Genomic DNA, 12,857 nt, shown 5'->3' on the forward strand with positions numbered 1-12,857 from the left:
AGATCTCATTTGCCTTCCTGGCACAGAAAGAACAGCTCAGCACGTCTCCAATACAAGCTCATCATTGCCACCCTCCTTGTGGACTGTCCATGACATTGGCCTCCCTGCCTCACTTCTGTTGATTATACCCCTCTGTTTGCAGCCCATAAAATTGCTGCTTGTCTACTATGTGTCAGGCACAGGACCAAGAATCAGTGCTCCCTCAAGAAGTTTACAGAACAAATGGGGAGACCTATTTAAATAGGTAACTGAAGCTATGGATAACTTATTTCTTGTATTTATTCCTTGGCCTAAATCATTTTGTTTCTTGATCATTTTCTTTTTTATTGTTTTCTGGTTCCCTCCCTCTATTTAGCCCTCGAGATATTCTCATATATATTTCTGATAGCTCTTCCCTGGACATTCGAACCTGCTTTTTAAGAGTAAGTATCCTTCAAACTTGAGATAGCTTTCCAAAAACATTGCTTCCATTTAATTCTCCTTTTCAATAATATGTAAGAGCAACTTACAGCCTCTCACAGTAAATCTAAACTTCTCATATGCCCTATTAATGTTCCCTCAATAAAAGCTCAGAGTGTTTCCCACAGTCTCTCCTCTTACATTTAGCTATTTTCCTCACTGTCTTTTCAGGTCTGCTCTTTTTCTAAAAAATGTATTTACAACCAATGGATTTGATCTGAGTGTTGAGGCCCACTCTTTTAGTTCCAGGTATTTGGGAGTCCAAGGTGGAAAGATCATTTGAGCACAAGAGTTTAAGATCAGCCTGAGCAACAGAGCAAGGATCCCATCAAACAAACAAAAAAACCCAAAACAAATGATGGGTTCTTAAACTTCTTTCCATCTTTCCAAGTGCTATAACATTCAGACCAGATCCTCACTCTGTGTCTCTGGATTATGTTGGCTCTCACCTAAAATGTTTCTTCAAGAAGTATTGATTTTGCTAAGTGAATGCAAATGGATTTAGAATAATGGCTCCAGGGCTTAAAAACTCAGTTGCAAATTCTTTTCTGATAAATTTACTCATATTTTAGAGCAGCAGCAAATATTAGACTCTGTGGCCATATAGATTCTGTTATAACTACTCAATTGCCCTACTGCTGTGTGAAGGCAGCCACAGATCAAATGTAAACAAGCAGATATAGCTGTTCTTAGAAACTAATTATTTCTAGAAACAGATGGTGGGTGGACTCTGGCTCTCTAGCCATAGTTTGCTGGCCCCATGCTGGAGGAAAAAGAGTGGGTTCAGGTGAGGATCTGCGTTTTCAGTTGGCAAAAGACAACCAGAGGTCCCCTAGATTAGCATCTTGTCGTCCCCGGGTAGCCTGACTTGTTCCTTTAGGACAATGTGTACCATAGAAGCAGTCCTTGACTAGAAGTCATCACCATGGGAATCTGGACTATGACCATCTGTTTCACCCATTTTGGTCAAAGAAGAAGAGATAATGAAAGCTACATCTTTGCCTTTGTTGGAGACATGGTTAGGAAAGAGTACGTTGTCTCATTCTTCTACTGTCCTCCAGACTGGCAAGAGGCATACTCATTAGAATCTCAGGGCATGAGTGTTTGCTCTTCACCCACATTTCCATGTGCAAGGCACTGCTCTATCATTTTAATCTTCACATCATCCCTATAATGTGAGGACTTGTCATCATGTCTGTTATCCAGACAGAAGAAATACAAGACATCTTAGTCAATGTTAGCCACTGATTCGCTACAGAAATGGTCTTGGTACTTACTGAGGTGAGTTTTGGGAATTACTCATATCATATCAAGAGTTATAAGTTGGCCTTCCATATCCACACATTTCTTATCCATGGATGCCTCAATTATGGAAGGAAAATATATGTTGAAGAAGTGTCTGTAATGAATATGCCTCAGACTTTTTTCCTTGACATTACTGCCTAAATGATATACTATAACAACTGTTTACTTAAAATACCTAATACACTAGAAATGTTATGTAATCTAGAGACGATTTACAATACACAGGAAGGAGGCTGTGCATAGGCTATATGCAAATACTATGGCATTTTATATAAAGGACTTGATTGAGCATCTCTAATTTTGGTATCTGTAGGGGATCCTGGAACTAATCTCTTATGGATTCTAAGTGATGCCTGTGACAAAAATTAACTCATTACCTTTAGTATTTTTGGGGGGTACAGGGGATTGAACTTGGGTCCTTCCACTTGCGAGGCAGGTGGTGGAACCACTGAACTAAATCCCTGGCCCCATCTTTAGTATTTATAATGAATCTTCAAAGGGTATATCTTCTCTTTTTCCCATTTTATCCATGGAAAAAATGGGCTCGAGAGATTAAGTAGTATAATTCAACTTTCCTCATTTAGAAAAGTCAAACTCAGGATTCAAAACCAAGTCAGTTTGGCTCAGTAAATCCTTGGCAAATTCCTTCGAAACTCTCTACTTCTTTGATAACCCTGACCTAAGAACACAAAGCTCAATGTGTTTTAGAAGGCCCCAAATGACTACTCCACGTACAGCGAGGAATTATGTCCGCTTTATGGGACTGGTGTTCCGGACGTGGGCCTCAGAGAAGCAGAGAGACAGACCAGCGCCTGTGATTGGAGAACCAGTCTTGAGCAGGGCAGCAGAAGTGGGCACAGGCCCTTGTCCTTCACCACAAGGACGCTGGCTGCCCCTTTTGATCCCAACAGCATTAAGCGGCTTCCCACACGCACTACGGAAGAAGGCATGTTCTTACCAGCCTGTCATATTGAAGTCCCTGTACAGCATCTTCTTTCCAAGTTCCTTTCTCTGTACTCTCCTTGGAAACTCCAAATGTGTGAATTCATTTCCCAGCAAGTGAGGCTGCATGAATGCCTAATAGCAAAAAGAGGAAGAAAAAAAGCCACATACATATTTAGAAGAAAAAGTAAGACTCAAAGATGTTTTGCAAATTGAGACAGGCCATGGTTCACAAACAAGAAAAATCATCTCATATTTTAGGAAAAGTAGAGATCTCAGAATTTAAACATCAATAGAAGACAAACAAAAATCATACACTTAATTTATAAAGAAACGGTACCTTTTAATTTGATATGAGGAACTATTTGCAATCAAAGACACTAATATCTAAAGGCATAAAGAAAAGAGAGACTGAGCTTCTCCGAAGTTCACTTTTTAATTCAAATCTAGTATGGCGTTACTTTCCTGAACAGCATGTTGGTGAGATGGAAGGTGAGCAGGCTCACCCTGACTGCTCTCACTCTGCAGTTAGCTTGGCCTTGCTTCTGGAAGCTGCATGTGAGTGTGCAGTAAACACAGGGCCCCAAGGCCACAGGGTGGGGGTGGATGCAGCAGACGGAACATTCTGCTGGACACCCTCCAGTTCACTCCGCTATTTGCTCCTGTCACTGGAAGCCTATTTTGGAGCAGATGGCTTCTCCCCTCCCCCCAGATCTCGGTTCACACTACAAAAGCCCTGAGCAAGCAGCCACTTAGGGGATTGCTCTGAAACAACAAACAGCCTCATTGTTACATCCACAATTCAAATCTAGCTATCCAAGAGATGGAAACTCATGTTTTCACTGCCCTGCTCAGAGGCCACCCACTGTCAGCATACCTGCTGCAGAATTTCCAGCATCAAATCTGATTGCTGGCATATTAGCAGTGTGGTGGAATGGGTCATCTCTTCTTTTTGGCAGGGAAAAAAGAGTGGGCAGAGTCCATTACAGCCGGGCACTGTAGGAAGGCAAAGGCTCCCTGCTATAGGACAGATGGCCATGTCCTCAGTTTACTGCTACAGCTTGAGTATCCCTTATCCGAAATGCTTGGGATCAAAAGTGCTTAGAATTTTTTTTTAATATCTTCATATGCATAGTAAGATATCTTGGAGTGGGACCTAAGTTGTTTTGTTTTTTTTGGTATTAAATTCTTTTATTGGTACATTGTAGGTATACAACACAATTACATTTTCTCATTGGAAATTGTACCTTTACATAATGCATCTTGGTTCTTATTTTTTCCCCATTCCTAGCCCTCCCTTCACGCCCTCCACCCTTCCCTATTTACAAAGACTTTTTTAAATACAAAATTCATTTATACTTTATATACAATTTATACACAAAGTTTGAAGGTAATTTTATACAATATTTTCATTGTACCTATATCCTTTAACTGCAACTTGTCACATAAGTTCAGGTGTGAAATTTTCCAGTTCTGTCTGGCATTATGTTAGAGCTCAAAAAGGATCTGGGGACATTACAGAAGATTTTGGATTTTTGGATTAGAGATGCTCAACCTACAAGAGGCATCTTCCATAGCCTTTTCCCCAGGACCTGAGGCCAGCAAGTCTCCCACTGGTACTCATGGTAGTCTGGAGGTACCAGTTAGATGTTAGTTATCTGAAGCTAAATTTATCAGGAGCCAAAGGAAGTGAGCTGAATTGTTACCAGGTGGTCATATCTGGCCAGAGATGTAACTCTGAAGCAGCATTTATGGGCAGGCTTCAGGTCAGGGCATGATGGGATGAGACGGGACAGAATGGCTGGAGATGAAAAGAAGATTTATGTCTCTCTGTTTGCTGCAACTCTAGCAGGATCCAGGCCTGGTGGGAATTCTGCATCTCTTTGAGGGGCTCTGAAACTCTGTGAGGGGTTACACTTGGGCTGCTGCTGAATATCAGGAAGCTTAAATACTGATCTTTACAGAAGTTCTCTGGGGAAGGAAGGAAGGGAACTATTACATAATAGCAGAGGTCACCCATGTAAATACTAACCAGGCCCAACCCTGCTTAGCTTCGGAGACCAGATGAGATGTAGTGAATTCAGGGTGGTATGGTTGTAGCTGAGAAATAAGATGTGTTATGTCCATGTATCAATTCCCCATGAGAAATGTGATTATTATGTACTGCAAGCATATATTAATGAAAGAATAAAAAATTTAAAAAGAAAAATGAAAATAAAAAGTGCAGCTCAATGGTGAGGCCTTTGGGTGAGAGAGGCTTCAGTTGTGTCCAAGTTCTGCATTTACAGACTATGTGACTTCTTTTAATTTCTTGGGTCACAGTTTCGTTATCTATAAAATAAGATTAAGTCTACATCTCTTAATACTTTTGTTGTAATTAAATGCCTCTAGTGCACTGACCATGGTTATTTTTGTTCATAAAATAACTATTATATCCATTTAATGATGACTGAGCAGTTCATCCTGAGTACTATGTTCAGAGCCTTTTGGGTTCTCATTTCATCCTTCAAAAATTTATGGTCAGGAATAGTTATTTAATTTGTGGGGCTCAGTGCAAAATGAAAGTGTGGAGCCTCAGTTAAAAATTAAGAATTGCAGACCGGGGATTTAGCTCAGTGGTTTCACGACCTACTGCGCAAGCGCAAGGACCCGAGTTCGATCCCTGGTTCCCCCCCAAAATTAAGAATTTCAAGATATGGACAGCAGTGTATTAAAGCATAAGACCCTGAGTAATTGTGTAAGTTATATGCCCATGAAGCCAGCCATGCCAAAAGGGAGGTAGTATTTCAGTCCTCTTTTATTTTGGTCCTTCAAGAAAAACTAAGGAACTAGTCAACACACAGCACAATCTGTCGAGTATTCTTTACCATCTTTAATAACATTCAGACTCTACCAGCAAGGAGTTTTGATTTCTACCTTGCAACTGGTCTAACACTGATTTAGGGGTCACTATGTGCTTTCTATGAGACACTTTATACACACCTTATCTTACCTAACAATGCTACAAAGCCCGTGTCTTAGACTCAGCTTACAAACAAGTAAAGTAAATCCCAGAAAGGTTAATAACACCTAGCACAACACCTAGGACTGGGTAAGTCTCAGAGCCTGAGCTTAGCATCTCACTCAAAACTCCCATCCTGTCCTATGTAGCCTTTCAACTTCCACATACATATTTATAAAAAACAGTAAGGGGCACAAAAGGCCTGTGATTTTTTTCCTCCTGGATCATACAATCTGAATCAACACACCTAGTTAAAAATAAATTAATACACAGATCTGTGCACAGCATGGTTATAAGGATGTTTCTGACATTATAATAGTAAAAAAAATGAAAGGAAATCATTTAATAATTATAAGAATGAATATAGCATAAATTCATACAACAATGATACAATGATAGTAACCTTTGCTATCATTTAGAATATGCCACAGAGAACATGCAATGACATATAGGACTGATCGAATTATAAAAATCAGGTTATCAAACAATACGTATGAGTGTATAAGGTTATGGGTGTTGTGTCATACAGAGACCTATATACGACATATATATGTACATATAACTGACTCTGAGATATGGTCTGAATGTGTCTCCCCAAATGCATGTGTTATAAACAATTCCCAATGCAATCTTTTGGAAGATGTTGAGGTCAGCTGATTAATGCTGCTTTACAAAGGCTTGCAGGAGTGGACTTGCTATCTCTTTCCCTTCTGCCTTCCACCACGTGAAAATGCAGTGAGAAGACCTACATCAAATGTGGATGCCTTTATCTTGGACTTCTTAGACCCCAGAACCATGAGGAAAAATAATCTGTCTTTGTAAATAATTTACACAGCCTATGGTATTATGTTACAGTGGCACAAAATGGATTAATACTGCACGGTACATATAGATACAAAACAGACAAGTGTGTTACTACCAAACAGGATATGACCCAAAGGACATTCCTGAGCATATTCCTTCGCAAACCTTGTGACTAAACTGTGATAGCGTTCAGGACACGTTACTCCCAAATGGCACTTTGACATTTGAGGAAGCAGCAGACACAGGCTGCCACAGTTTGGAAGTGTCCCCCAGAGCCCCAAGTGTTAAATGTGCTCATCAGCCTATCAATTGCCGTGAGGTGGTAGATGGAACCTTAGGAGGTGGGGCCTGGTGGAAGGAAGTTAGGTCATTGGGGGTGGTGTGCCCCATGAAAGGGATATTGGCAACTTTGTCCCTTTCTTGACTTTCTTTGCTTTCTGGCTGCTATAAAGTAAAGCATGCCACATGCATCTACCATAATATATAGCCTTACCACAGGCCCAAAAGCAATGAGGCAAGTTAACCATGGACTGTAAGCTTTGAAACCATACAACAAAATGGCCTTTCCTGCTTTTAAGTTGATTGATCTCAGATATTTGTTACAGGGACAGGAAGCAACTAACACATAGGCCATAGAAACCAGAAAGAATTCTTCTCTCCCCTTTTCCCGAGAAATAGGCCATAAAACCTAACTGACCTTCTGAAAATAGGTCAGAAAATCCTAATTCCAGAGTGGTTCTGCTTTATACACAAGAGAAAAGAATGTCATCGTGGGATACCAAGAAGTTTCTGAACAAATTAGGTCTGTTACCCACCCTCTTGAGTTTATTACCTTAGATCATGCATAAACCCTTTCAGCCTTCAATCATACCTATATATGATTGTCCATAAAATACAGTTTCCTTGGTTTCTTTGGCTCTTCATTTCTGAAGGATCCTGTGTCACATACAATATACATTAAATACATTTTATGCTTTTCTCTTATTCGTCTTTTGTTATTAAGGTCGTCAGACAGAACTAGCAATGCCTATGTTTACACATTTTTTTCTCTCTCCTGCAAGGGTAAATGTGCAGAGTTCCGGGCACTTTGTCTCTAAGTAGGGGGACAAGTGAGCCTTTGGGTGTGGCTCTGATCAGGTACCCTGTACCCGGCAGTTGTATCAGAAGATCTGTTAAGAAAAAAAAAAACAAAACTGTTCAGGCAAATACTGTACCTGCAAGTTAGCTGGCAGCTCTTCAGCTCTTTTGCTATCTGCGGGGCCACCTCATTTCTAACTCAAAGGAGGTACAGGTTCAAAGGAGACTTTGGTCACCTGTTCCTTCATACAAAGCCTTTCACAATCTCAAGACACTGCTAGCTTTCTCCCAGGATAACAAGTAGGTACTGTACTTTATTAAATCTAAGATGCCATTTATTAGATGCACCATTATCTCATTGCCCCTAAGCAATAGAAGAAAACCTTCCAATTAAACTGTATATAATACTTTTTTAACCATTGTAAATGTTTATTCTTTTTGGAAGAGTTCCTTTAGACTTAAGATAAATGTTAAGTATCTATCACTTTTGTATGCTCATAGTAAAGGATATATAAGTGAAGTGCAGATGCTCCATGAGTTATGATAAGGTTATACGTTTGATAAACCCAGTTGTAAGGTGCAAATGCAATTAATATTCCTAACCTAATGAACATCAAAGCTTAGCAACACAGTACACTGTGGAGTATCCATCGCTTACTCTTGTGATCTCTTGGCTGACTAGGAGCTATGGCTTTCTGTTGCTGCTTAGCATTACAAGACAGTTTTGTACTATGTATCACTAGCCCAGAAAAAGATTATAATTCAAATTTTGAAGTATGGTTTTTACTAAATGTACATTACTTTTGCATTATCATGAAGTAAAAAAACCTGTAGATTGAATTATCATAAGTCAAGGACAGTCTGTATTGGCTAAGGTTTTCCAAAACGTTTTCACATTTAGAACCCAAGAGTTCTCATCCCTTCTCAGCTCTGAGTCATGATTTTCCAGTGCCCCATATTTCATGAGAGCTTTGGTGATACAGCACTTCTTAAAAATTTCATGACAGAACTATGTGCCCCAAAACCAGGGGTGTGGAAGTCCTTAAGCCAGGCTGGCAATTACCTATAGCTAGCTTACTTCTGATTCCCACAGTGGGAATGTGGTTAAACAAGTCTGATTCACAGCTTCCCATTTCCCTCCACAAACCAGATGCTTAATAAATGTTTTAGATGTGTACCCAAAGTTTTTTCCAAGCTGCTGGACATGCATCCCACAAGTTGGTATGATGGCAGACATGTTATCTTAAAATACAGCAAGCTGGCATTTGAGAAAACAAGAGAAAATGGAAAGTCTCTCTTGCTTTCTCCTTGCCCTTCTCATCTCAGCAGATCTTAAGACCCTCATTCTAGAGGCACCCTGCAAATACCCAGAGGGGAGGAGTAGCCTTAATTCTGAAGACCCTGGGAACAAGACAATCTAACACAGGTCTTGCTAAGTTCCCCTAGTTTATTTCTATTAGATCATAACCCCATTGTTCCATCATATTTCTTCACAAATACCTATTCTTCATCAAATCTAAGCAAAAAATACACAAGTTTACATGTTTCTTTGGATCACCATTTTCTTATTAAGTCTCTAGTGTCACATAAACTTGTACTACATAAATTTGTGTTTTTCATTTGTTAATCTGTCTTTTGTTGTAGGAACTTTATAACAGGTGAGGGAAAAAACTTCTGTGCACACCTGGTGCTTGTACATGCCCATGTCATGCCTGGCACCTGGCTGGCAAAAATTGTAAAACAGTCCAACTTTGAGGAAAAAAGTGTCTTAGTTCTGAGGAAATACTGATACTGATGCCACACCCTTACATTTTTCTATCTTTAGGCTGATTTTTCTTCTTCTTTTTTTTTTGCCAATTGCCACAGCACATGTGCCAAGATTCCTTTCTTGTCACAATCATGCCTAGCGTAGAACTGTGAGTGGTCCATGGGTAACTGACATTTTTGCCACTTTCCTTGTTAAAATCACCATCCACCTCCTAGTGGCAGCCTCCTTCTCAGCACTTCCATCACTCACCACTATCACATGTGGCAAGCCCTCTGGAATTACTGATGTTAAAGTAACACAACCTGAGAACCAATATAAGCAGAGCAAACATATGGCTGCTTAGTGAAAAATGAGATGCTAAAATACATGGAGGCGCACAATTTGTAAAAATCACCTGTTGGTTTTTGGAGGAAGATGCTTCTGCATGTTAATGTATCTTGTTGTGTAATCATCATAAAAGTATAGATATATGGCCTTATATGTACACGTTTACATATGTACATATTTCAAAATCACTGGGACATTATAAAAATGTTACCTGAGGATTTTCTTAACTAATCCATATTCATGAGTATTTCTACCATTGAATGTAGGTGTTTTTTTGGCGTTGGGGGTTGCAGGATCTCATGGATCCTAGGCAAGTACTCTACCACTGACCTACATTCCTAGCCTAGGATACTTTCATTTAAAAAGTTCTACAAATTATTAGTTTTTGAGAACCTAGTATTTAAGTGGCAGTGGCCTGGCTCCCATGTAGGGGATGGGTAAGTCCATGGAGTCCCAATAGGCCAGCCTGAAGACATTTGGTTGGCAGAAGCAGAGTAGCCAGGCATCATGAGAATTTCAAAACTTTCTAGAATCGTCTCAGGATTTAAGCACCGTGATCATTTAGAATTTCTTTGTACTGGCCTGTCCTGTCATAAGGATTGCTTAAATTAGCATTCTAGAGTCTTGAATTCCTAATATGATTTTACTTTTAATTCACTATAAGCAACAAAACCTAATGATTTCCTGGTTCTAAATGTATAAAGTTTTGCTTCTCTGCCTGTACTCGAGCCTTCATAAATACATATACATGACTACTGTTCACTTTCAGGGCATGTCTCCCAAGGAATGCTGGCCTATTAAAAACATGAACCAAATCCAAGGTGGGATTAGGCACATGTTAAGGACTCATGTCCACCCCTGCCAGCACAGAGGAGGTGAGCCACTCCCAGCCCACAAGAGGAGGCTTCCAGGCCACTGTACCACCCACACCAGCATACAGGAGGTGAGCTGCGCAGGAGCCAGCAACACCTCCCCACCCCACCCCATGCTGAAATGAGAAGACATGTAAACAAGTTTCAAAACCAGACTTCCAGATCACCTAAAACAATCCCAAAATGAAACGAGATGGAACACTGTGATACTCAACCACCTGGACTCCCTGAACTGGCAACAAAAGAGGATCTGGGAAAAATGAAATCAGAAATAATTACTCAGATAACAAAAGAGATTGTACCCATAGTGCAAGACATGATTAATGAATCTAGAGAGGACACAGATAAAAAAATAGAGGAGCTGAGGAACATGATGGAATCTCAACATAGGAAACAAATGGAATCCATAAAACAGTTGGAAACAGATTTCCAGGAGATTAAAAGCTCCACTGAAAGTCTATGCAGCAGAATAAGCCAATGTGAGGAGAGAATTTCAGGTATAGAAGATAAGATTGCTATTGGTGACCAGGAAAAGAAAAATTTCTTTAAAATTGTAAGGGATCAGGAGAAATCAATCCAGCAGCTGATAGATGATGCAAAGAAGAATAACATAAGACTGATTGGAGTCAATGAAGAAACAAGAGAGAGTGCAGATGACATAAAAAAACTGTTCACAGAAGTGATGGCAGAAAACTTCCCAAGCAGGGGAAAAGAACTCCACATAAGGATAAGTAAGGCATATAGGACTCCAAGTAGCTGTGATCAAAACAAATCTACACATAGGCATATAATAGTTAAGATTCCAGAAACCCAACAGAAGAACAAAAGAGAAAAGAAACAAATCACATACAAAGGAAAGCCCATCAGAATCACAGCAGACTTCGCAATGCAAACCCTCAAGGCAAGAAGAGCTTGGAGTGATGTATTTCAAGCCCTAAAAGAATACAACTTCCAACTCAGATTGATGTACCCTGCAAAATTATCTTTCAAAATTGATGGAGAAATAAGATACTTTCACGACAAAGAGCACCTTAGGAACTCCATGAATACCAAACCAGCACTCCAAAAAATTTTAGACAATATCCTAGGAAAAGACAATGAGGATCACACCCCAGGAAGCCCAGCACAATGAATCCGTTGAGCACAACAAGAAATTAAACACAGGGCCAGGGATTTAGCTCAGTGGTTCCACTGCCTCCCTCACAAGCGCAAGGACCCAAGTTCCACACCTGGTACCAAAAAAAAAGAAATTAAAAACAAAAGGGGAGAACCCAAAAAACAGAAAAAATTATTACAATGATAAGTCAATATGTATGAGTTATAACCATCAATGTTAATGGTCTCAATTCACCAATCAAAAGAATTAGACTGGCAGAATGGGTCAAGAAGCAAGATCCAACAATATGCTGCATACAAGAAACACATTTGATTCAAAAAGAAACTCATAGACTGACAGTTAAAGGGTAGAATACAATACTCCATGTGACAGGAACCCGAAAAAAACCAAAAAGCAGGAGTAGATATCCTCTTTGCAGATCAAGTGGATTTCAAATGAAAATCTGAAACACTCTGGTCCCAAGAATTTCAGATAAGGGATAGTCAACTGGTATGTACAAATCTATTGTGAACATGTATTTTTATTTCTCTTAAGCAAAAACTTAAGAACAGAGCTGTTGCTTCTTAACAGTAATACAAGAAACTTCTATATTTTTTTCCAAAATGGTTCTATCATTTTACATTCACATTAGCAGTATTAGAAAGTTCTAACTGGTTCACACCTAAGCTGACATTTGTTCTTTTAAAACTTTTAACTTCATCTCCCTAATGAGTGTATAATTCAATCTTGTTATTGTACTGATGAGTATTTTTCTGATTCTAGTGTTGCACACCTTTCCTTGTGCTGTACTGGCTATTTATCATCTTCTTGTGTCTACTTTTTTAATTGGGTTGTCTATTAATGAGCTGTAAGAGTTCTTTATATATTCTGGTCATATGTTATATGCATTATAAATATGGTCTGTTTAAGGACTACTTTTCATTTTCTTAATGATGTCATTTAAAGTTCTAAATTTTGATGGACTCTCATTTGTCAAATTTTTCTTTTATACATCATGTTTTTTATATCCTAGGAAATTCTTGCCTACCCTAAATTCATAAACATTTTCCCTTATAATTTCTTCTTAAAGTTTTATAGCTTTAGTCTTTCATATTTAGGTTCATAGATCCTTTCAAGTTATTTTTATGTATGGAAATAAAGGGTTGAGGTTAATTTTGTTTTGGTACTAGGGATCGAACTTGGGTC

The 12,857-nt window shown here is 39.2% G+C and overlaps 1 protein-coding gene across 9 annotated transcripts in view; it reads right to left on the reverse strand.

The window, feature by feature from the left end:
* Ppm1h (protein phosphatase, Mg2+/Mn2+ dependent 1H) overlaps window positions 1-12,857 on the reverse strand; it is a 334,373-nt gene that overhangs the window by 115,838 nt on the left and 205,678 nt on the right. For all 9 annotated transcript variants that reach the window (XR_015443411.1, XM_087192356.1, XM_087192359.1 and 6 more), the window contains one exon: window positions 2,723-2,841. Coding sequence is in view for 8 of the 9 variants with exons in the window: in XM_087192356.1 (XP_087048482.1) it covers window positions 2,723-2,841 (119 nt within the window). In the remaining variant the exon portion in view is untranslated. The remainder of the gene's footprint in view (window positions 1-2,722; window positions 2,842-12,857) is intronic.

Source organism: Heterocephalus glaber, unplaced genomic scaffold (assembly GCF_053883595.1).
Source record: "Heterocephalus glaber isolate CG9 unplaced genomic scaffold, H.glaber_assembly_v1.0 deba00001569, whole genome shotgun sequence".
Taxonomy (NCBI): domain Eukaryota; kingdom Metazoa; phylum Chordata; class Mammalia; order Rodentia; family Bathyergidae; genus Heterocephalus; species Heterocephalus glaber.